The sequence below is a fragment of the Mustela putorius genome, unplaced genomic scaffold (genome assembly GCF_011764305.1).
Source record: "Mustela putorius furo isolate JIRA1106 unplaced genomic scaffold, ASM1176430v1.1 tig00004007_pilon_pilon_pilon, whole genome shotgun sequence".
NCBI classification, from domain to species: Eukaryota; Metazoa; Chordata; class Mammalia; order Carnivora; family Mustelidae; genus Mustela; species Mustela putorius.
In genome coordinates this window covers 13,003,006-13,027,745 of record NW_025422145.1, presented here as the reverse complement: position 1 = coordinate 13,027,745, position 24,740 = coordinate 13,003,006, and the positions used below count along the sequence as shown (strand labels likewise).

Sequence of the window (24,740 nt, the reverse complement as noted above, 5' to 3'; positions counted from 1 at the left end):
CTTGAGAGGTCCAAGAGTTAATATTTGTGTTCCACAAATAGAACCCTTGTTTTCTAGGGCCTTGGGGATACTTCACAAGCTTTATTAAGTTGACAGGAAAACCTAAATGAATTTTTCAAGAAGAGTAGAATGAACCTCATTTTCTAATCAATGCAGGAAAAAACTCTTAGAGGAAAATTTTCTTCACAAATTGACCAACTCTTGGCTAAAAGGGGAAATAAAAACTGCAATGACAAGCTATTTTGAAATGATCAATGAGAATATTGTATATTAAAACTACGGTGAGTAACCAGAGCTGCACTTAGAGGAAAACTCATAGCCTTAAGTGCTTTTATCATTAAATAGAGATTAGAAATTAATCTTGAGTGGCACAGTCGGTTAAGCATCTGACTCTTGGTTTCAGCTCAGGTCATGGTCTCAGGGTTGTGATCTCATGGTCATGAGATGGAGCCCCACATTGGGCTCAGCATGGAGTCTGTTTGAAACTGTCTCCTGCCCCTCCTGCTTGTGTGCTTGCTTTCTTTCAAATAAATAGATCTTTTAACAAAATTAAACACAGTGCTATTTATTGAAAGTTTAATTTGCATGGAAACTGCACTTAAATATATTTTACTTAATCTCTGTAGTACTTACGAGGTGGACACTGTTTTTTCCTCTTTTCAAAACGCTCCCAAGTATAGTGAGGCCTATCCACGCAATGGCCTAGATTCTTCATTTTCAAGAGTATTTCACACCTTTCTTGATTCACTGCTACAAACATTGTTTATTATGTATACAGAACTTGAGGGGTGAATAATTCATGTTCTCTACCCTGTAGAACTCCAAAGTCAGTGTGTGTGATGTTGATGTACGTATGTTGAAAGGGCAGAAGACGACACAGGTCATAGTATGATTGTAACTAACCCAGTTAAGGCAGACTTTTAGTGCTAAAAATAAGGTCTAAACAGAGTACCATGGGAGCCCAGAAGAAAGTGATTTTGCATTGTGGTGGCAGCAAGAGTCGGTTGCAGTGCTTGTGACTACAGTTCAGGGCTTTGTTCCTATTTTGTTTTGTTTTTCCCCTTCAGAATAGTCTCTCTGATGTGGAACTGCTTGATCAAAGAGGAAAAACATTTTAAGATTCATTAAACACACCGTCAGACTGCTCTCCATGAAGTGTACTGCATTCACAGGGTCTCTCCTCTGTCGGGAGATGTTGGTGTCTATGAAGGTCTGAATTAAGGAAGCTTTTCCCACAGCAGGGGCCCTAGTGAGGCTCCTTTCCTGAATGAGTCCCTGATGCTCAGGGAGACCAATGTTGAGAGACTCTCCAGGGTGAACTTCTCAGGGTTCCATCTGTACAGAGTGGTCTGATGCTCTATTAGTTCTGCTAAATCTTGTGATTTCCAGGTTAATTTTCTCATTTCTTTTTCATTTTTGTTTTTAAACAGAACCACAGCATTCTACACAAAGGTAACAGTGAATGGATCTGGCGTTCCCAGGTTTTTTGTGCTTTGAAGAAGCTTCTCTCTCTTAACCTACAGTGCAATATTGGATTCTGGAGTAGAATGGAGTGACTCATCACTTACACACAACACCCAGGGCTCATCACAAGTGCCCTCTTTAATGTCCCATTACCCATTTGTCCCTCCCCCACCTCCCTCCATCAACCCTCAAGTTTATTCTCTATCGTTAGGAATCACTTATGGCTTGTTTCCCTCTCCTCTTCTTTCCCTTTCCCATATGCTCATCTGTTTTCCTACTTGAATTGCACATATGGGTGAGATCATATGGTATTTGTCTTTCTCTGACTTACTTCATTTAGCACTGTAGCTCCATCTGTCATTGCAAATGGCAAGATTCCATTATTTTTGATGGCTGAGTAATATTCCTGTGTGTGGGCACGCGCGCACACGCACATGCGCCTATGTTTGTATCACATCTTTATCCGTTCATCAGTCGATGCACACTTGGGCTCACTCCATAGTTCAGTTATTGCTGATAATGCTGCTGTAAACATCAGGGGGCAGGTGCCTCTTCGAATTTGTGTTTTGGTACCTTTGGGTCAAATACTTACTAGTGCAGTTGCTGGACTAGGGTGGTTCCATTTTCAACTTTCTGAGGAGTCTCCAAACTCTTCTCCAGAGTGGCTGCACCTGTTTCCATTCCCACCAACAGTGCAGGAAGAGTTGCCCTTTGTCCACACCTTGTTTCTTGTGTTGTTGATTTGAGCCATTCTCACATGTGTGAGGTGCATCTCATTGTGGTTTTAATTTGTATTTCCCCGATGCTGAGTGATGTTGAGCATCTTTTCATGTATCTGTAAGCCATCTGATGTCTTTTTCGGAAAAGTGTCCATATTTTTCTGCCCATTTCTTAACTAGGTTATTTGTTTTCTGGGGGTTGAGCTTGGTAAGTCTTTATAGATTTTGGATACTAACCCTTTATCAGATATGTCATTTGCAGATATCTTTTCCAATTCTGTAGGCAGCTTTTTAGTTTTGCTGATTGCTTTACTGCACGGGAGATTTTTATCTTGATGAGGTTGTCCCAATAGTTCGTTTTTGAGTATGTTCCCTCACCTCTGGCGACATGTCTAACAAGAAGTTGCTGCAGTTGAAGAGGTTTCTCCCTGTGTTCTCCTCTAGGATTTTGTTTTTAAGTATTTTATTTGTGTGTGAGAAGGAAAGCACACAAGCAGGGGGAGCGGCAGCCAGAAGGAGAAGCAGGCTCCCCACTGAGCAAAGAGCTTGATGCAGAACTTGAACCCAGGATGGTGGGATCATGACCTGAGCCGAAGGCAGATGCTTAATGGGCTGAGCCAACCAGGCATCCCTCCTCTAGGATTTTCATGGTTTCATGTCTCACATTTAGGTCTTTCATCCATTTTGAATTTTTGTGTATGCTACAAGACATCCATTCTCATTCTTCTGCCTGTTGCTGTCCAGTTTTCCCAACACAATTTGTGGAAGAGACTGTTTTTTCCATTGGACATTCTTTTCTGCTTTGTCAAAGATTAGTTGACCAAATAGCTGTGGGTACATTTCTGGGTCTCTCCTGATCTTAAAACCCGAGAGAATAAATGAAAATTGAAAATGTCTCCCTGTTCAAAGGGGAAACAAAGTGAGGGGGAGGAAAAGCTGTATTAAACCAGTAACAGGATGCTAGAAACCCCTAAGTAAATCTCAAAGCTTTGACTTTTTGTTTCTTTCTTATATCCAGTGAACATTCACCTTATCTTGAAGCCAAACCCTTGTTTCATTTGGAAATTCCGTCCTTTTCCCCACGGCTCTTCTCTGTGCTCCGCTGGGAAGCTCAGGTCACACTTTGGTACCAGATATCCTGGCCACAAGAAAGACAGGAAACATAAAGAGTTTGGGTCACCACTGACTATTCCTGGATTCAAGTTGATTTCCGGGGCAGATGGCCTCTTTATATCTATTTCCTCACTTAGGATGATTTCACCTAGTTCCTGTCAGGCAGTATCTCAGTGTTAAAATAAAACCAAAATGAGGGGAAGCCTTTTGTGCTCATTCAAGGCTACTGTCCTCCATCTATTCTGTGGACGAGGAGTGAATTAATTCTATGTTAAAAACCAATGCACTGGGGCACCTGGGTGGCTCAGCGGGTTAAAGCCTCTGCCTTTGGCCCAGGTCATGATCCCAGGACCCTGGGATCGAGCCCCGCATCGGGCTCTCTGCTCAGTGCAGAGCCTGCTTCTCTCTCTCTCTCTCTCTGCCTGCCTCTCTGCTACTTGTGTTCTCTGTCAAATAAATAAATAAAATCTTAAAAAAAAAAAACCAATGCACTAAATTAGTTTTTATATTATCTTTTGAATATTTTATTAAGGGAATTTTCTAAGTCAGGACTAAAATGCCAAAAGAAGAGAGAGTGTGTGAGAGGTGTAAAAGTGGTATTTTGGGAACTGTGAAACCGGATTATTTTCAGTTAAGAGATTTTCAAATAAAAATGGATATGTGAACTTGGTTGGTGGTAACCAGCAAATACTGTCTTTATATGTTTCTTTTTGCTGAACTCTAGAAGTGGATTATCTTGAAGTTAATGAAAACAACTATCCAAGAGTGTTTCTGGCAATCCAGAGACGGCTGGTAAAACTGTATCCGGCTCAGTCCCTGCTGTGCCCTAAACTGAGAGCAACTAGTTTGCAGTCTCTGTGTTCCTTCCTGCCCCTTCTCACCCCGGACAAAATTTACTGCTCTGCAACAAAGTGTGGTTTGGTAAATGGTGGTTTATGATTCAAGGAGGAAACATGGGGAAATGTTTAAATATGAGAATTATGTTTAAATATGAGTAACAAACATGAGGAAAATGTTTAAATATTAACATTCCAAAACAGTATTAGCAAGTTAGATTGGTTAATGTTAATCTGAAGGAAAACTTAAATTTTAGAACATTTTACCAATATACAGGAAGTGGAGCAAAATGCCTTATTTTATTTTCACGGAGAAAGGCAACATATTTCAGATTAAAATAAAATGCATTTCAAATGAAATGCCATGTAAAGTCAGTATTTTGTTTATAATTGGATTTCAAAAGGTAAGAGTAAGATCAAAGAGCAATTTCATACATGTAGAGCCAAGCCCTGAGCCATAGATCACAGGGAATCTATAGTACAGTAAAGTGGGATGAAACGAAAGCGGGGAGGAGTGGCAGAGAGCAAAGGCTTAGAGGGTGGCAGGAGCCTGGAGGCGAGAGGCAGGGAAGCAATATTGCAGGCTGATGGGAGCTGCTTATCCGCCCCCTTGCCAAAGAGCACAGACCAGAAAGTCTTAACACTGTGTATTTCATCAAATACTGGTTTGAAGACCACAGGCAGACAACTGCACCCCTTGCGTGCAAGGAAATCTCTGAGAGTTGGGTAAGTCCTGAAAGCAGCTCCAGAGACAGAATCTAGTGACCATAGCAGCTAAGGCCAGGATTCACAGGGATTCTTTATCTAGACTGAAATTTGTTTTTCTCTGTTATAATAGTCAGGGAGCCACCAACAGCTAAGGACAAGAAAATATAAGAAAGCAGAATCAATAATGGTCGCCAGAGGGCATACTTCCCTGAACTTACTTTTCACCAAAGACCTAAAAGAGTGGTTTTCAATCTTTTTGGTGGTTTTGAGAACTTGACGAACTTGATCTGCTTCCTAGAAAATATACATCTACACGCAAGTCTGCATACAGTTATCAAAACTTACAAGATCTCCAAATCCAACTATTGTGACCCTCCAGAGCTACACAAGCCAGTACAGTAGCCACCCGGTGGCGCTTAGGAACAGGAACTACATTTTGCCATCACAGTAAGTTCTACTGGACAGGACTGTTCTAGAATTTCATGGGCTCTAGAGTAAGAACTCCTGCCCCAAATGAACCCCTGTAGTTCTACTGGCCTGTAACCCTACTCCCAGTAATACTCCCACTATAGACAGTATAGACAGGCCTTAAAGAAACAGAGGAAGAATATTAACAGGAATTTGAATAACTCAGAAAGTCCATCTAGCTTCAAGTCCCCATTAATAAACTTAACTTAGGGGTGCCTAGGTATTTGTCTTCGGCTCAGGTCATGATCCCAGGGGCCCTGGGATTGAGCCCCATATCTGGCTCAGCCAAGATCCTGCTTCTCCCTTGCCCTCTGCTGCTGCTCCTGCTTGTGCTGTCAAATAAAATCTTAAAAAACAAAGACAAAAACAAAAACCACCTTAAACTTAAATAACAGATGATTCTTTCCCATCTCAAGATATGTGCAGTCTTGCAAACATTTCCATGTCCCACAACCTGCAATAAAAATCCAACTGGCTTTTCTGTGAGATGGGGTGAGACTTGAGGAATTTACGGGGCATTAGTAACAACTAGTATCACGCTGAGTTCATGCTAAGTGCCAGGTACCATTCTAAGCGTCCTACACATTAGCTCATTTAATCCTCACCCAATGTTACAAGGTGGGGATAGTCTTATCCTCTCTTCAGGTAAGAGAACTGAAGTTTGGGGATTAGCAAGATTAACTTGTTTGAGATAACGTCGTAAATGCCGGTGAAGTGGTTATAAGGTTAGAATCTGTAGTCTCCTGCAACATGTCGAAAACAGGAAAATGGCCCTAGAGGACTCTGAGGTCACATGTCTCAACAGGAGTTTATGAAATTGACCTATACCTGCCTGTGTGCTCTGCCGCTGCTGAGGCCACATTTCCCACAACAGCTGTGGACCTCTCTCCCTCAAGCGGCACAAGAAAAAACCGAAATACTCAGGACTTTTTCCACTCAGTCCTGTAAAGCCGACCTCTCTGTCCTCACACCACCCTTTACTATTATGGCAGCCTTGAACTTTAGAGACGGATTAGCTGTGTGACCCTGAACAGGGGTTAAGTGACACTCGCTGCTGTCGCCCGTTACACGGGGATGATAATAGCATCTCTGTCCCAGTTTTGTGTGCCGTCAGCGCCCAGCTGCATTAGGCAGGCGCTCAATAAAAGGTTACTGGTTGCCACGATTCACTGCTACGACGCCTCTAATTTCCTGAGCCCACGATCTTGAATGTCGATGGAGGGAAGGGACATGCTGAGCCGACGCTTCAGGTTTCCTTCCGTTCGCCCCTCGCAGTGAAATACACAGCCTTCATCCCAAGACCGTCGTAGGACCTATCAGGGAGCTGGATGACGCTCCTGCCCTAGCAGGGGTGGACCGTAAGCGGCATGTCCCGGATCCCAGGCGCCCTCGGGGACCTCCAGCCTCCAAAAGCGAGGCCCTGACCGGGTCAGGGACAGAAACCTGCGGGACGAACGACCACGGCGCGCAGCTCCTCACCGCGGGGTACCAGCGGGGGGCGCCGAGCGCGGGCGAGGCCACAGACTACGTCTCCCGGCAAGCCCCGCGGCGACGCTGACCCAGGCGCGTCCGCACGCTTCCCCCACCTCCCCCGGGCACCGACTGGTGACCGAGAGGACCCTGGCTTCCGTGCTTCTGAGGCCGTCGGGGCCACGGGAGCCTCTCCTGCCGCCCCGAGTAACCAGAGCGGGTGAGGACTGCCCTTAAATCGGGACAGTGGTTCTCAAACTTGTGTCTCGGGGAAGAGCTTGTTAACAATTCAGATTGCCGCCCCTCATCCCACCCCACCCCACCCCCGCGACGCTAACGCACTGGATTTCGCGAGGCTCGGGGTTTTCGTTGCAGCAGGCTTTCCGGGGGGATCCTGATCCGATAGGCCAGCGGTCACGCCCTCCTCAGGCTTGTTTTCCCCTGAACTTACCTGCCCCGCATCTCGCCTCCAATTGGCCCGCCGAACGTCCCGCCCCTGCAGGCAAATCTTCCCTTCTGGTTGGTCGGCGGTGAGTCTGTGGCTAGAACTGACCCAACGGACGCTAGAATTCGCGGATCCTGGCCCGGAAGTTAGTCCTGAGGCTGCGCCGTTGGCCGTGGTCGCCTAGCGCGCCTTGGGACTTCCGGCGTGAAGTCGAGCGCCAGGTCTTGCGTGAGGCCGCCACGAGCGTAAAAGCGGGGCGTTCAGGTCCTAACCCGGGGGTAGAGGGGGGTCCTGCGGGTGACGCGACCGGCGTTGGCGCCGCGGCGCCTGTGCTGGACTGAAGCCGAGGCGCCGGAGCCGGCTGCGCCCGGGCTGGGACTGGGATCCTTGGCCAGGACTCGCAGCCTCGGGGTCCTGGGAGCTTTCCGGGCGGGCGCAATCGGTTTCGGGACCAAGGCGCTCCGGGGGCTTGACAATGGCATCGGGCCCGGGCTCCCAAGACCGGGAAGGGCTCCTGATAGTGAAACTGGAGGAGGACTGCGCCTGGAGCCAGGAGCCGCCCCCGCCGGATCCAGGGCCCAGCCCTGAGGCCTCCCACTTACGCTTCAGACGGTTCCGCTTCCAAGAGGCCGCTGGGCCCCGGGAAGCCCTCAGCCGGCTCCAGGAGCTTTGCCATGAGTGGCTGCGGCCTGAGATGCGTACCAAGGAGCAAATCCTGGAGCTGCTGGTACTGGAGCAGTTCCTGACCATCCTGCCCCAGGAGATCCAGAGCAGGGTGCAGGAGCTGCATCCGGAGAGTGGCGAGGAAGCGGTGACTCTTGTGGAGGACATGCAGAGAGAGCTTGGGAGGCTGCGACTACAGGTGAGAGAAAGAGTCGTCTTACCTGCGGTTGGTTTGGCCCCGAGGACTAGGACATTTCGGTGGCCCTGTTCTTTGTACCTTTACTTGGTCCCCCGAGTAGACTTTATATGGGCAAGAGGTCTTTTCACAATTTAGTCAGGGAGACTCGTTTTCCAGGTTTTCCCCGGAAGGACAGAGTGAGCCAGGAAGAATGCCCTATTTCCACACGGAGGCAGGGGTTCTGGTTTACTGTGACCCCCGGAGTTAATTCTTAATTTGCAGGGTTCAAATCCTCACTCTGTTCCTTAGTTTTGTGACTTTGAGCAAGTACTTAATCTCTTTGGGCTTCAGATTTAACACTGGTAAAGTGAGAATGATAAAAACATCCTTCTAGGGTTGCTTTGAGGGCTGCAGGGAGAGCATCCTGTAATTTTGATCACACGGCTAGCTAATAGTGCTTAATGTCTGGTGGCTGTTGTTTTGTTAGGTGCAGCAGTCTGGTCTCCTGTGCAGATCTAGGTCGGGTTACTAGTGAATTTAGGAAAACAGATTGGCCATGTGGTTCTGAGGGCACTTGCCCCCAGGGTCACCCAAGTTTAACTTATCTAGGAGTGAGGCATGGAAGCAAATAGAAAGAGTGGGAGGAGGCAAGAGGAGGTCATTTGAGTCAGAGAGCTGTGCAGGTAAGGTGTGCCCTGGGAGTGGACACCCTCCCCTCCTATTCTCTCCAGTAAACGGGCGATCAGGAAAACTTTTAGTGTAAACCATCCTCTCTCTTGCTGGATACAAAAAGATTATTAACAGTGTTTCTCTGTTGAAGACTTGCCCTCAGAATTCTGTACTAAATTCCCTTCCTTTCGGGCCCTGTTGTGATGATGAGTGATGTGGGTTGGTTCCCAGGTCACAAACCATAGGCGGGGAACAGAAGTGCTTTTGGAGGAGACTTTGCCTCTGGAAACAGCACGAGAGTCACCGAGCTTCAAGCTGGAGCCAATGGAGACTGAGCGAAGCCCTGGCCCCAGGCTGCAGGAGCTGCTAGGCCCCAGCCCCAAAAGGGACCCCCAAGCTGTAAAGGAGAGGGGTGAGGAACAGTTCTCTGGGCAGGTGGGAGGGAGGAGGGGCTTCGGGGTTTCCCCCTGACACCAGCAGGTAGAGTGCGGTCACCCAGGTGCCCTCAGGGTTCCCAGATGTGGAGTGAAGGACCTAAAAGTGGTGGCTTGGGTTCTTCTGGGGATGGGAGGTGGGAGGGGGGATCCTAAGTAAGCCCTTCAGTATGCACAGCACAGACGTTTAGAGCTTCAAATGATGGAGGGCTTGAGTGCTGCAGGCCAGCAGGGAACGTGACTGGTGTCCTTCCCCCGCACGTTGCCAATTTGGATATCGGTTTATGATGCCTCTGCTGCCTTCTTATGCTCATTGTACAGTCCTGAACAGAGACTGGGTGTCGGGGAGCGGATACCGTGTTGTAATAAGCCTTGGGTTCCCGAGAACTACAAATGCCATTCTCATCATGATTTCTGTCACTTCAGCATTGTCTGCTCCCTGGCTTTCTCTCTTTCCTGCTGAAGGAAACATGGAAGACAAGGAGCTGACTGGGCCCCAGGTGATGTGGAAGTCCCCGTCGTCTCCCCTCCCCAGCACCTCTCCCTGCAGTTGCTCTTGTGGGGATGGGGTCTTTCTGCCTCTCAGAGAAGATCCTTTCTCTCTCACCATGCACAGCCTCCCCGCCGCCTTTGTTTATTTCCTCCACACCTCACTTGTGGGCCTGGCACCCTTCTTCCCCATGAAATGTGTCCTTGACACCCTGGGTTTTGCCCTATAACTCATGACTCTGCTTGAATTGTTCTTGGTGCCTCAGGGGCTAAAGGAGATCTTGTGCTGTTTCAGTTGCCTGAGAGCTTAGAGGACGTGGCTATGTACATCTCCCAGGAGGAGTGGGGGCATCAGGATCCTAGTAAGAGGGCCCTCTCCAGGGACACGGTGCAGGAGAGTTATGAGAATGTGGACTCACTGGGTAAGGACTTCTTTTCCAGGGATGAAGACTGAGCCGCTTCTTACCAGGGGCCTGTCCCTTAGCCACTCACCTCCAGGACATAAGTTCGGAGTTTTGCCAGAAGACCTCCCTTTTTCTAAAGCCCTCTGGCTGAGGATCAGTCAGACTTCTGGCAGGTGGCACAGTTGGCAGACTTACGGTTCCCAGCTGCCAGGGCTGAAGGCAGAGTGTGTGAGCTTTCCTGCACTTCCAGGCAGAACAAATCAAATCCACTGACAGCCTGCCCACCCCCCACCTCACACATACTCTCGGTGCTTGATGCTTTGCAATTTTGAGATGCTTATTCTTCTGACCTCACTTATATTTTCTATGCTTCGTTAGTATTTCTAGGCCCTTCCCCAACTTTCAGGGGGGCGCTGACATCAATATTCCAGCTCAGCAGTTCTCCCAGCCCTTAAAAACTCAGGAACGGGGGATGCCTTTTGGAAATCTGAAATGATACATATGTGTAAAACAGAAAAAATACATTAGGATGCTTCTATATGTTGGACTGTTATGCAGAGATTAAAAATGAGGCTTGTAAAATATGACAGAAAACTGATAGTTGGATCTGGGTGAAGAGTGTACAGGTATTGTAAAATTCCTTCAACTTGGGATGTATGAAAATTCTCATAATAGATTGACATGTTAGAAAAGCCACACACACTTTGTTTTCATACATCAGGTGTTGGTAAGGAGAGGCACAGCTGTCAGCGCACTTGCTCTAATTCTGCCTCGGAGTGACCGCTGGGTTTGGTTTCCTTCATTGGGACCTTCTCCAGGTTCTCCATCATTGGGCCTGGCTTGGTGCCCGAACTTGAACATAGCTCTCAGTGAGTGCTGCACAGGAAGAGAAGTTCAGATCACAAGCTCTTAGAACAAAACTGTTTAAAGTTCATGTTTGCTGGGATTAGAGTGAGTTTTTAATTTTAGCATAGCACAGGAATGGTACTTTTGGGTTTTAACCTCAGGGTCCACTCGGAGGCCTAGATTTCTTTCTGGTTGTCCATCGTGTCATCTTTTCTCCTGGAGTTGTCAAGTGGAACTCCATTCTAGTTTATATTTATCTGTGAGAGTCGGGGCTCTTTAATAATAAACTAATTCCTCAAGAACTGATCACTCTAGTCATGTTTATTTGGTTGTTTTGATTATAAAAGTGTACTTTCTCATTGGAAAAGGCCCTGAGTACTACAAAAGTGTAAAAAGAAAAAAACCGTAGTCTCCCTCCTCCAATATCTTTCTCTGGAGGTAATCACTGAGAACAGTGAGTGCACGTTCCAGCCATTTGCTGTCGGATTTGTTGCGCGTTCTGTGGATATGCCCCCTAAGTGCAGGGAACAAGATTGTCTTTGTTACTTCTGCCTTGTAGAGAAAAACGGTGACATAGAAATCTGTTTCTTCTATTGTAAACAGAGTCTCAGGTTCCTAATCAGGAGGCCCTGAGCACCCAAGTGGAACAAGGAGGAAAGCCGTGGGATCCCAGTGTTCAGACTTGCAAGGAGGGCCCGAGCCCCAGCAGCCCAGCTCCAGGTAAGGAATGGAGATCAGCAGCCTGGCCAGCTGGCCTCCTGCTGTTGGAAGGGAGACCTTTGAGGATTTGGGTGTCGGGCCAGCCTGTCACTGCTGTCGGGGAGATCCCAGGGCGCAGAATGCATGGAGGCATTCACCCCTGGGACCCACCCTAGTCCCAGCTCTCTCCATCCCACCCATTTCCACAAGGCAGAAGCTGGAGCCTCAGTTGTAGAAGGAATTGGGGGCCTGTACCAGGGAATTCAGGACTGGTCTGAGTGAGTGCTGGTTCCTGAGTGATGGCCCCACCCCTTTTCCACTTGGAGTGCGCTGCCTGCCCGGGAAACTGAGGTAGAACCAACCCTTCCAGCCTTTGAGCTACAGGGAGTAGCAGATAGGTGGGACTTCCTTTTCTCTGGTGTGGAAATAACATAGGGGTTTGGTTTCTCTTGCTCTGCCAGGAGAAGAGAAGTTTGAGAACCAGGAAGAAAGCGCGCAGTCCGTTTTTCCTGAGAGCATCCACCCACAGGCACTGCTGCCTGGCCAGGCCAGAGGGGAGGTCCCCTGGAGTCCTGAGCAGGAAAGGCCTCGGGACAGGGCAGAAGGGCACTGGGAGCCTCCCCCAGAGGAAGGGATGGAGCCGTCCTTAGTGGGGGCTACAAGTTGCAGAGAACTGGGGCGACCAAAGGAATTGCAGCTGAAGAAGCTCCACTTGTGTCCCTTGTGTGGCAAAAATTTCTCTAACAACTCGAACCTAATTAGGCACCAGAGAATCCATGCAGCGGAGAGACTGTGTATGGGTGTGGGGTGTGGCGAGATCTTTGCTGGGAACCCACACTTCCTGTCACTACACAGAACACACTTGGGAGAGGAGGCCCATAAGTGCCTGGAATGTGGAAAAAGCTTCAGTCAGAACACCCACCTGACTCGCCATCAGCGCACGCACACGGGGGAGAAACCGTACCAATGTAACGTGTGTGGAAAAAGCTTCTCTTGCAACTCCAACCTTCACAGGCACCAGAGGACACACACAGGCGAAAAGCCCTACAAGTGCCCCGAGTGTGGGGAGATCTTTGCTCATAGTTCCAACCTCCTTAGACACCAAAGGATTCACACGGGAGAGAGACCTTACAAGTGTGCCGAGTGTGGGAAAAGTTTCTCTCGCAGTTCACACCTTGTCATACATGAAAGAACTCACGAGAAGGAGAGGCTTTACCCCTTCTCTGAGTGTGGCGAAGCAGTGAATGACAGCACCGTCTTTCTTACAAATCCTGGAACCCACAAGGCAGAGAAAAAACTCTTCGAATGTTTGACTTGTGGGAAAAGCTTCCGGCAGGGCATGCACCTCACCAGGCATCAGAGAACGCACACGGGGGAGAAACCATATAAGTGTAACCTTTGTGGGGAAAACTTCTCTCACAGATCAAACTTAATCAGGCACCAGAGAATTCACACCGGAGAAAAACCCTATACTTGTCACGAGTGTGGGGACAGTTTTTCTCACAGCTCCAATCGGATTCGTCACCTGAGAACCCACACAGGAGAGAGACCCTACAAATGTTCGGAATGTGGAGAGAGCTTTTCTCGGAGTTCCCGCCTTATGAGTCACCAGAGAACTCACACGGGATAGAAACAATGGGATTTCTCTTCGGCCCACTCAGAGGGTCCTGTTAGGAGCTGGTGTCCTTTGCCCAGGCCCCCCAAATCTGTTTTTAAAGTAATTACCGTAAAGAGGAACGAGGTAGGCGTCAGTGTGAGGGAGGTGCGGAGGCAGCAAAAGATTAGTGTAGAACTAAAATGGAATTCTGTCCAAACTGTTGAGGGTGGTGAGTTTTTGAGGTGACCTGCTCAGGGCAGAGTTCTCTATGAGGTCTCTTGTCCTGGGGTGTGCCTACTCCCTTGGTATCTTAGCTGTGATTCGGGTGCCTTACTGTATCCATTGTCTGTCCTGACAACTTTGGGAATCTGTGTGACTGCCCGTTACCGCTTCCCCACTTGGAATGTTTGTCAGGGGTACCTGGGCTCCTGAGGCATGGGACCAAAGAAGTGCGAAGGATTCTGGGAAACCAGCTTATTGGCCACAGAAGACTGGCTGGTGACTTGCAGCTTCCCCAGAAGCCCCAGCTGGGAAGCCAGGGGCAGTCCGGGGCAGCCACCACAGTGCCTCTCGGAGAGGAGGGCTCATGCACACGCCAAGCTTATAAACATCACCTCAGACCAGAAGGAACCAGAGGCCTGAGGGACATGGAAGAGGGAGTTTGCAATTCAGCCCAGGCATTGGCACAGGAAACCGGATTCTGACTTCGTCACCGTTGAGGAGATTAAGACTCACCCCACTTTTGCACAAGAAAGAAACAGAGCTCTGGGGTCTTCGGAGGGTTCTGTGAAAGCGGGGTTCCCTGAGAGGCTTTGCAAATGTGCATCCTGGGGAGATTAGGGATCATGCTTTCCCTGTTGAAGTCTGTTTGGGTGGTAATAAATATCCAGGAAACGTGAGCATGTGCGGCTCCTCACTGAGGACCTTTGTCCTGGCATCCAGTATTGCTTTGTCCCATATCTGCTGCGGCTGGAGGACCTATCTTCTCTGTGGTTGGTCAAGGGTTTGGATGAGGAGGGCTGAGGGAGGGTGTGCTCTTGGCTGGCTCCAGGCTGGGCGTGCTTCCAGACTGGGAACAAAAGGTCAAGCCCAGTGGCTGCTTAAGGTCATGTTGTCATAAGGGTCTCCTAGTAGGCTTCTTTGCTTTCAGTGGGGGACAGCAGTAAAAATGTCTTTGATTCTTTGTTGAGAATGTTTACTTTCTAGTGACAAAGCTGAAGGAAAATCTGGCTCTTCAAAGACAGGACATAACTGAATTATTGCCTATTAATGGAGGGAAGACACAGGTGAGGCCAACATTTTTAGGGGAAAGCTTTGTATTTTAGAATGGGGAATTGGGAATAGGAATTCAAGGAATGTTTATGAGAAAAAGGTAGAATACCAGGAAGTATTCTAGGAGTGGGAAATTCTGATGCCAGGAAAACCTCTCAGGATTTGGCCCTGTAACTCTTCTCTGGGAAGAAAAGGTGGAGCGTGACCTGGCAACTGACTGTCAGATACAGTAATTTTTTGTTTAAGGTTTTGTTTATTTATTTGACAGAGATTACAAGTAGCCAGAGAGGCAGGCAGAGAGAGAGGAAGGGGAGCAGGCTCCCTGCTGTGCAGGGAGCCCAATGTAGGGCTCGATCCCAGGACCCTGGGATCATGACCTGAGCTCAAGGCAGAAGCCACCCAGGTGCCCCCAGATAGAGTAATTTTAAGTGAGGGAAACAACCGTGCATACCCTTTTCCCCATTTCCCTATCAGTCTTATCTCAGCCCTGCCTCAGTGTAGTAGGAGTTTATCCTTGGTTTTCTGAGACAATTTTTAAAAATCTTAGTTTCTTGGCATGCCTGGGTGGCTCAGTGGATTAAGCCTCTGCCTTCGGGTCCATAGTTTCATCCATGCAGATCTGATAGTGGTCCCACTGCTCTTGGTCCTACTGGGAGCACTGTGGCTTCAGGCTAGAGCAATGAGCATCCCAGAAATTCATTCCCTGCACTAAAAAGGCTTCCCAATAGGAAGTGCTCCCCACCACCCCCACCCCGCCGCCGTCTAGCTCCCCTCCTAGCAAATTCACAAGCAAAACTGCTCTTGGGCTGTTATTAACGACGTGGATATTCCATGCAAAGCATTTAGCTCAGGACCTGGCACACAGAAGGTACTCATCTATTGGTGTCTTCTGTGGGCAGGTGATAGTGGCAAGAGTGCCTTCTAAGCACCTGCCACTGATGCCACACTGGCAGAAATCTCCATTACTGACAGGAATGAGGATCTCGTTCCTCATGGTCTGGTCAAAGAACAAGGTTGCATGCACACTCCCATGAGGTCACTGCGAGGGATGGTCAAGTGCGTGCTTTTTCACATTTGTCCTTTAATCCTGCACACACACTTTTTATGTTCACACTTTTGCCCACTAGTCCTTGAAAAAGAAACCAGAAGTCTCCAACTGGCTGTCAGGTCAATGGGAGACTGACACTGGGGCAGGAAAGACCCTTGGCTCTTCAGCCCTGATGGGTACAAAGGAGACCTGAAAGATGTGGACTGACTTGGAGCAATAGCCACAGTCCTCGGAGCAAAGGTGGCACAGAAGAGCAGCAGCAGGACTCCTGGGTAGAGAACTAGTACCACATGTAAGCACTGTGGAAAAAACCTAGCCAGGGCACCTGGGTGGCTCCGTGGGTTAAAGCCTCTGCCTTCAGCTCAGGTCATGAACCCAGGGTCTTGGGATCGAGCCCTGCATCAGGCTCTCTGCTCCCCAGGGAGCCTGATTCCTCCTCTCTCTCTCTGCCTGCCTCTCTGCCTACTTGTGATCTCTGTCTGTCAAATAAATAAATAAAATCTTAAGAAAAAAGGAAAAACCTGGCCAAGGCCAATTAAGAGCAGCAGGCCAGACATCACTGAGGACAAAGCTTGTAAGGCAGAGACTGGAAAAAGCATTAAATTTCTTTTCTCCAGAAAAAAAGTCAGAAATCACTAAGAATTTTTATTGCAGGAAGGGAGGTGAGGCCAACATTTTTAGGGGAAAGCTTTGTATTTTAGAATGGGGAATTGGGAATAGGAATTCCAGGAATGTTTATGAAATTTATTAAGATTCTGTACATCTGAACCAAGATGCCTTTCAACGGATGAATGGATAAGGAAGATGTGGTCCATATATACAATGGAGTAATATGCCTCCATCAGAAAGGAAGAATACTCAGCTTTTGTAGCAACATGGATGGGACTGGAAGAGATGCTGAGTGAAGTAAGTCAAGCAGAGAGAGTCAATTATCACATGGTTTCACTTATTTGTGGAGCATAACAAATAGCATGGAGGACAAGGGGAGATGGCGAGAAGGGAGTTGAGGGAAATTCGAAGGGGAGGTGAACCATGAGAGACTATGGACTCTGAAAATCAATCTGAGGGTTTTGAAGGGGCGGGGGGTGGGGGGGTGGGCGAACCAGGTGGTGGGTATTGGAGAGGGCACGGATTGCATGGAGCACTGGGTGTGGTGCAAAAACAATGAATACTGTTACCTTGAAAATTAAAAAAAAAAAAAAAAAAGATTCTGTACATCCTAGCCCTAGCTGTAAACAGAGTTTACTGTTTGAATGAGACGTCAACTGATAGCATTTTGGAAAGTGCAAAATCGCCACCACTGCTTTAAGACCTGTAATTTTTGTAAATGTTTCACGAACATTTGAAACAACAAAGTCTTTTTTGGAAGTTCTAGCAAATTTATTAGCACTAGGGGGCTAACTTCTTTGGGTGTCAGCAGCTCAAAAATAGTTAAGTTTATAGCAAAAGTGCATTTATTAGAAAAAACAGAGGTGCATTTATCCTTTTAGCCTTCATTCTAGCTCGCAAACACTTCTGATTAAAATCTGACTTCTACTGTTGAAAGGGAGATGTAATTCTTTCTGATCAAGTCATTTTTACTAAGAGGAGCTATGTGATGCCTCAGGTAGCCAGTGAGGAGCCAGTGGGAATGGTCTAGGTAAATTCAACAATGAGGAAATTGTTGATTAAAAACCGCTCAGAACACCAACACATTTGGAGAAATCTTCCAGTTAATACCCTCAGTTTATCACTGAAATGTCCCAGAAGCTGTAGTCAGGAATCAAAACTGGTCACACGCCAGGTTCCTGCTCTGAGGAGGTGGTCAGATTTCCGCAGGCAAGAAAGGGTAGGGAAAGAAGACTTTCTTTCTCAAATCCTGGTGTATGTTTTTTGGACATAATCCGGAGTCGTGTTTGCCTCTGTACCCCCACTCTTTCCTGCTCTTCTGGGGGGAGCGAGCGGGGCTTCAGCCACCGGAACGAGAGTGAGGTACCTGGGTTTCTCCGAGGAGCTCTAGTCCTGAAACTATGACTTCCAGAACCAAAGACATCAGCCCCTTCCTGAGCGCCTGACTGCCCGCCTGCGCTCCTGCCCCACCGAGGACCGCTCCCGCGCGGGCCCCGGAAGGAACAAAAGCGGACGCGGCCGGCGCTCCGCAGCCGAGTCCTGATCAACCTTCCCGGACCCCAAGCCCTCCTGCGACCTCTGCTTCCCGGCCCAGAGGACAGCTCGCCGTGCCTCCCCAACTGGGTCTCTAGCTCGCCGGCAGGAACTTCATGATTGCGCGCGGCCGCCTCCCTTCGGGCCCACCCCCTTCTCCCCGGCCGCTCTGGCGAGCCGGCGGCCACTCTATGGCTGCGCCCGTCCCACCGGCCGGCTCTCCGCCCGCAGCTTCTGCATGTCCTGGCCGCTCTGGCCCGCTTCGCGGGAGCTCTATGGCTGCGCGGGGAAGTCCCCCACGCTCCGGCCGCTCTGGCACATTGGCTGGCATTCTCCACAGCTCTCGGCTATTGAGGCTGGGCCGGCCCACGTGGCCGAAGGCTTCCTTCTCCCTCTCTAGCGGACGCCGGCGGCGCTACCACGCTCTCCGGAACGGTCCCGGGTCTCTTGGGTGTGCGCCTACGCCGGGCCTACAGCGGGCCCGGCTCTCGTCGTCCAGCAGGGGGCGAGCGCAGGCCTGGGTGGTGTGGCCGCCGGGAAGGGCGGACCTGCAGAGCGACCTGAGGCCAGGAGCCTGCTTAAACGCAATGGGAAGGCCACGAAGAGGCTACAGGGTGAGAAGCGATGGGAGAGGCCAAGAAAGGAGACTGATGCAGGTGTCCAGGTATGGGGTGATGGCGCCCTGGACCGCAGCACGAAGAGCAGGGAGGGAGAAATGGAGACAAAACGAGAGCCATTTAGAACGGAGAACTGACAGCTTTATGTGGGCCCCGGCGGAAGTCTGAAATCCTAGGACGACCTAGGAGGAAAATCTGACCTGACCTGTCTTTCCTGCTCTTCTTTGTCAGGTGCCCTTACAGCAACTATCCGGGGACCTTGCAGCTTCCCAGGGAGATACACTGTCACATCGAGGAAGGAGCCTGAGCTCTTTGCCCTGACTGCCCTGCCACTGCCTGCACTCAACTTTAAAGCTCGGCTCAGAAGTCACACTTGACCCTCTTAGGTACTTCCCCTGCTACCCAAACACACCCAAAGCCCTCTCCACACTCATCTAGCACTTACACATTGAATGGTGGTTTGTTCTATTCGTTTTCTTTTTAATTCAGGTCCAAATGCCCAACACCATTCTCGGAACCTAGCACGGAAAGGCAACGTGAAGCTTCCTGAATAAGTGAATACTTTTCAAAAGGCTATGACTGCCTGTCATTTACTCTGGAAATGTATTACCCATGGCGGGGTGGCGGGTGGGAGCGTTTGATACAATGATGAAGATTAAAAGATTAAACTAGATTAAAAGATTAAACTCGGCTGACATACCCATCAACTTCTTCCACAGTCCGTTCTACTCTAGGCTTAAAAAACTCCTAATGTTTTATTAATGCCAAGTTCTAAAGCACGTTAAGACAATAAGATATAAAAAGTTGTATTTACCAAGTAATCTGCCTATTTTGGGTTTTTTTTTTTTTTTAAGATTTTATTTATTTGACAGACAGATCACAAGTAGGCAGAAAGGCAGGCCAGGGATGGGGTGCGGGGGCGGGAAGCAGGCTCCCCGCTGAGCAGAGAACCTGATGTGAGGCTCCATCCTTGGACCCTGACCTGAGCTGAAGGCAGAAGCTTTAACCCACTGAGCCACCCATGTGCCCCTCCCTATTTTTTAAATACATAAAACATACCAATTTGTTATACTATCATTGGCCGATAGATGTTGGGTGCCTTTCATCTTTTTTTTTTTTTTAAAGATTATTTATTTATTTATTTGTAAGAGAGAGAGAGTGAGAGCGAGCACAGGCAGACAGAGTGGAAGGCAGAGTCAGAGGGAGAAGCAGGCTCCCTGCGGAGCAAGGAGCCCGATGTGGGACTCGATCCCAGGACGCTGGGATCATGACCTGAGCTGAAGGCAGCTGCTTAACCAACTGAGCCACCCAGGCGTCCCAACTTTTCATCTTTTTAATATATAACTGCTATAATCAGCATGTTACTTGCTCAATAAGGGGGGGGGCAGTAGGTGGTACAGAGTTAAGAAACCAGAGAATGTCACACAATTAAACTAAAAACCAAATCTATTCTTATCTTTATTTTTTTATATAGTTTTAAATTTTTTTTTCAAAAATAACTAGTCAGCATATAGCTTCTTGTTATATGCTCTGAGATAGAATGTAATGCTCTTCCAACATCCATTCCACCTTAGATAATCTGGGACAATAACTCATTATTCAGATCCTTGTCTAAAATGGAAACAAAAATGGATTAATCAATGTTTTTATACTTTAAAGAGACAAATTTATTTTTAAATTGTATGTTTTAGAAACAATATATAAATGGGCAGTGCTATGCAAAATGAGGTCAGCTGTTAAAAACAATGACAATTCACAACAGGTCTGCATCAGAAATAACTACAGAAATCTGTAAATACAAGATCTAATTACTAGAAGTTGAAGGCATATTGAAAGAATCCTTCATAACATGAGGCCTAGGTTTCAAAAAACTACCAGTTCGAGAATGGATTCTACTCTGGAACTGTTTTTTTATTATTTCTTGTTGCATCTCTTTCAGCGTGAAATGGAACCTCTGAAACTCAGGTGTGGCATCAACAAAGTCAAGTAGGTAGTCCAGACTCTCTCTGACATCAGATAACTGAAATTCAGCAGTCTGCTCTTCTGCTCCTCCTCGTTTCTGAACAACTTCCTTTGTAATTCCACTTTTTGTTTTTTCGAGGCTACCCTTCTCTTCATCATCCCCATTGAACCACACCCTGTCATCTGCCAGCGTGGTTTCCAACTCCCCACACTTCTCAAGGATTTCTCTATAATTTCCATCTTCTAAGCCTCGAAGATTATATTCAGGTTCCTTTTTGTAAAGAAGATTTTCCCATGCATTTGCTATGGTTATTTGTTTCACTTCATCCCAACTCTTTGCCCAGTTAAAAATTGCACTTTTTATGTTGTAGATTTTAATCTTGGAAGCTCCTTTTTCTCCTTTATCTTGCTCATCATCACTTTCTTCAAAAATGACAAGACTCTCTTCAAGTTGCTTCCACCTATAAAGTCGTTTGCAGCTCAAGATCACACCTTGATTCATTGGCTGAATCAGGGTCGAAGTGTTACGGGGAAAGAACATGCATTTTATTTGGCCGTCCTCACTGGAGAGTGATTCGGCAGAAGGGTGAACTGGAGAACTGTCCAGAAGTAACAAGGCCCTGACATCCTCTTCATGGAATCCTAAAACATTAAGCTGAAAATGCCTGACCTCAGGAACAAAGTTTTGAAAGAACCATTCTGAAAACAATTCTCTGGTGAACCAAACATCTTTACTAGGCTTATAAATCACAGGTATTGTACCTGTGTCCTCTTTCACACTTCTGGGCAGCTTTGACTTTCCAATAATGACTGACTTTAGTTTATGAGTTCCATCTGCATTTGCACATAAGAGCGCAGACAACCGTTCTTTGTTTATTTTCCTCGCAGGCAGGCAGATCTCTTTCCTGCTTGCCTGAATGTTTTCTGGCATTGACTTCCAAAAGAGGTCAGTCTCATCCCCACTGTACAGCTGAGCTAGACTCAGTTTCTCCTCTTTGATAAGCATGTACAGTTTTTGTCGAAAGGGCTCAACATTTTCTGAAGCTGAACTTAGGACTTGTTCTCCAGATATTTTTCGATTCCCAATGGCGTGCCTGTTTCGAAATCTAAAAAGCCAACCAGTGCTAGCTTTAAAGTCGGTTCGCCCGAAACACTGTGCGAACCTCTCTGCAGCAGCCTGAAGCTCCACACCCCTTACGGGGACGCCGGCTGAGCGTTTCTGCTGGTACCACATGTACACTGCGTCATCCACATCCCCGTATTTGGCTCCCGTTGTCCTCTTTCTCTTCTCAGCCCCTACCAAAGGCATGTCCTGCTTCAGTACAAAGTCCAAAATCAATTTCTTATTCTTCTTAATGTCATAAAATGTTGATTTACTGATTCCAAATTCATCCATTACACTTTTCAGAGCCCGTCCAGCTTCAATCCTACTGAGAACCTTCATTTTCTCCTCCAAATTCAGTGTTGTATATTTCCCTCTTTTATTCATACTGAATTGGGTTTCAGACAACCAACAGGAGAAAAAAGAGGGAAAAGCCTTACTGAATTGGGAAAAATTAAAAGCAAAACAAAAAACTAGCTTAAAGCCCCAAAAGGCACAGGCATTTGTACAGAAGGGTATTGGGCTAAAAGGGATAAAGACTCAGACACAAGTGCAAGTCTACAGATGAAGGGCTTATGCACTCAGAAAACCGCCACTGTCAAAGCCTATCTAGCCTTTGCTCCGACAAGATAAGGATGATCGGTTCTCAGAACCCCATCTTCCTCCTCCTCTCTAGACAGCTCCAGCAGCTCTAGTCAGGAATGACAGGAATACCTGCTCTCCCTAACTCCACGCAGACACAGATAGCAGGAGCAGAGGGGAGATGTGTCCACAGGAAGAAACCCAGGTGAGCTAAGTCTTCATAAAAGGTAGTGCTTGAGAAGGGAGTGTGAAAGCCTCAAAAGCATAGACAGAGTAATCCTGTGTAGCAGAGAAGCAGCATGGCTTCTCCCCCTCCAAAACGACCTGATTTCACCTCACTGCCAGAAAAAAAAATGGTGCTCTCGCTGCTCTGTAAGCAGTATTCACTGGGAAGCAGGCCATCCACCCGGATAAGGAGTCCAAGCTATCCTGACATTGGGATGTCCGGGGAGCTGGCATTCCTGAACAGTTGTTAAGTATGTTTACTGAGAAAGTTAGTAGGTTCTGTTGTCCATGTGAAGAAATCTCACATTTATTACATTCGATGTAGCATTCTCAAAGACCAAGTTTTAACTTCTTGTGTAAACTCGAAGTATGTAAAAACCTGTTACTGGCACTTGCCCACTCTCAGAGCTTCTTGCATGAGTACATCTAGTATATTCTCAAGTGTTATTTTTCACTGCAGCTTTTCCAAATTTTGGAATTATCAAGTTTTGGAGTCCTGGAAGTTCTCAGATAAGTTCAAAAGTTTTAAAAATATTGTATCACTGCTAACATTCTTCAAAAAATTTGATTTTTCATTTTTTTGTTCTCAATTTACATTAGGATGTCAAGTAACAGATTCAATATATTTGAAACTTTATTCCATTTCTCTTCACTGTGGATGTTGCTTAATAATACTTTTCTCCTGCTTGAAGAAATTCAAAAGATTTCTCACCAGTGTCTCTGATATTCCTCAGATATTCCTTACAGATCCTCCTGGGGATGCCCCAATGCCATTCCATGTCCTTCCAAATGTCCTACTCTAGATTAATTTTATTGTCTTCATTCCAGACACACAAACTCACAAGAAGTAACAAAAACTGCAACTTTTATCCATTTCAGGTGCTATGAAGAAAGAAAAGTATGTCAGAAAAATAAGGAAAATGATTGGCATTTCACTTATTTTTTTTCCTCTCCTATACTGCAGAGCTTGATTGGCTATCATTCATTCTTCAACCATCAAGAATTGTCACAAGCTTCTCCTCTAGAAACCCAAAAGAGTTCAAGCTGCTAGTTTTCCTCTGTAATTATTGCTAGAAATGCCAACCGGTCTGTAGAACACTAAGAGGATCATGAAAAAGTATGGTTGTGAATAGGGTATGGAGCAAATAGAGACTAAGATTCAAGCAACTTACTAAAAGGCAGCATAACTAAGGGAATTAATCAGTGATAAGTAATATACATGGAAAAAGAAAAAAGAATTGGTCAGGAGCAGCATTATTAACTCTAGCCACTCACACGGCAAAACCATTCAGCCCAGTACAGCAGTTGTATGGTATCTGGGGACAAAGTGCAGGTCTTTGCTGTCATGGCTTCCCAGCTGTACGTTCATCATTTTTCAGGCAGTGCCCAGGCAGGGGAACATGATTTCAAAAGGAGTCTGGTGGGATGTTGGTGGGCTCCACAGCCAGGGAAAGGAACCCTGGCACAGACTTCAGACTATGAAAATCATTACTGGTCCTCTTTCACGGTTCCCCAGTTTGCGCTGCCTTCTTGCTTTCACGGGGTGTCTTTTCCCACTTTTCCTCCCCCAACCACCTCCACACCCAGGTTATGAATCAGGCCTGCCAGTACGCTGCAAGGGCACCACTGGCAGAACTTCATTTATTCGCTTTAGTAAGTTCCCAGCATATGCTCAGCCTTGGGCCCGATGGTGAGGATCTCATTGCTAAGAGCACTACTGTCCCCTGCAAAGAATTGCTTCTGAAGAAACTAAGTCTCAGTCTGACACAGATTCCTAGGAAATGAGCCTGCTCTGAAACCTGTGCAAGTGACCTTCGCAGATGCTTCTTCTCATCTCCCGTGTTTAACCCTTTGCTCTCAATGAGAAGGGATCAGTACAACAGAATTCTACATAAAAGCAAAAGCAATATAGTGGTACTGGTTTTCCATTTTCATTCCCACCTTGCTCCTAATTCTAGATGAACTGCCCTGGGAAAAAGTCCCCAGCGATGCTCCAGGATCTACTTTATTAAAAATGCAGTCTCTTCACCCCCATGCGAGGCACCCGGTGAGAGGGCTACAAGAACTTATTTTCTCACTGTTGAGCCTCCCTCCAAATGTAGCCCGATCACACTTAGTGAACACGTATGATGGATCATACCCCAGTCTCCCGGCTTTCCCTCTGCGTGGATGTGGCCCCACTCCATGGAGCGGACAGATCAGGTTCAAGGTCTTTTACCATTTCCCCAACCATAAGGCAAACTTCACTTCCTCGGACTCCCGCCTCACTCAGCCTAGGCCTCCGCTCTTCCTAGCCTCCCTACTCTGATAGTCACAAAAGTGCCCCAGTCCTTTGGCCAGATTCCTTGCAGCAAAGACTGCCCTGTGCCCTCCGGCCCTCGCTGCACGTAGTGGACCTAATAACTAAGCTGTTGCCTGGCGAAGGCTGACGCTGGCAGAGTCCTGGTGATTAGAGACACCGACAACCCGAAATGCCCGGATCCTGAAAGTAGGGTTCACGAACTCTGGCAGAGACTGCAGGGGACACAAGATGGAAAGGGGGTTCTCATCATCCAGGGAGCTTGCCATCGTTCACGGAGCGGGAGCCA

At 47.4% G+C, this 24,740-nt stretch overlaps 1 protein-coding gene and 1 long non-coding RNA gene across 7 annotated transcripts in view; both read left to right on the top strand.

Annotated features, from left to right (window-relative positions):
• Positions 1-2,688, top strand: part of LOC101686830 — a 30,248-nt gene extending 27,560 nt beyond the window's left edge. Inside the window, exon 4 of the long non-coding RNA XR_001179043.2 lies at positions 1,431-2,688. This is a non-coding gene — a long non-coding RNA (uncharacterized LOC101686830). The remainder of the gene's footprint in view (positions 1-1,430) is intronic.
• Positions 2,689-5,628: 2,940 nt separating this feature from the next.
• ZNF263 (zinc finger protein 263) lies at positions 5,629-22,794 on the top strand. Of its 6 annotated transcripts, none has more exons than XM_013055043.2 (7): positions 5,629-8,085; positions 8,965-9,145; positions 9,594-9,667; positions 9,952-10,078; positions 11,510-11,626; positions 18,513-18,667; positions 20,221-22,794. In XM_013055043.2, exons 1-6 carry the CDS (start codon positions 7,699-7,701, stop codon positions 18,656-18,658), a joined length of 1,032 nt encoding a protein of 343 aa, XP_012910497.1. In that variant the 5' UTR covers positions 5,629-7,698; the 3' UTR covers positions 18,659-18,667; positions 20,221-22,794. The 6 variants fall into 6 exon arrangements, 5 of the variants coding, with proteins under 5 accessions (XP_012910497.1, XP_012910496.1, XP_044927997.1 ...); XM_013055042.2 differs by lacking the exon at positions 20,221-22,794 and adding an exon at positions 18,771-18,954 and having other exon boundaries at positions 5,630-8,085; XR_006604337.1 differs by lacking the exons at positions 18,513-18,667; positions 20,221-22,794 and adding exons at positions 11,816-11,956; positions 12,067-12,205 and having other exon boundaries at positions 5,631-8,085.
• The last annotated feature ends 1,946 nt before the right edge of the window (positions 22,795-24,740 follow it).

Coding starts and splice junctions, on each gene's coding strand:
- ZNF263 (XM_045072062.1), top strand. CDS start 7,699: ATGGCATCGGGCCCGGGCTCCCAAGACCGGGAAGGGCTCCTGATAGTG. Junction 9,146..9,593: donor CCAAGCTGTAAAGGAGAGGG/GTGAGGAACAGT, acceptor CTGTCACTTCAG/CATTGTCTGCTCCCTGGCTT. Junction 11,627..12,066: donor CCCCAGCAGCCCAGCTCCAG/GTAAGGAATGGA, acceptor TTGCTCTGCCAG/GAGAAGAGAAGTTTGAGAAC.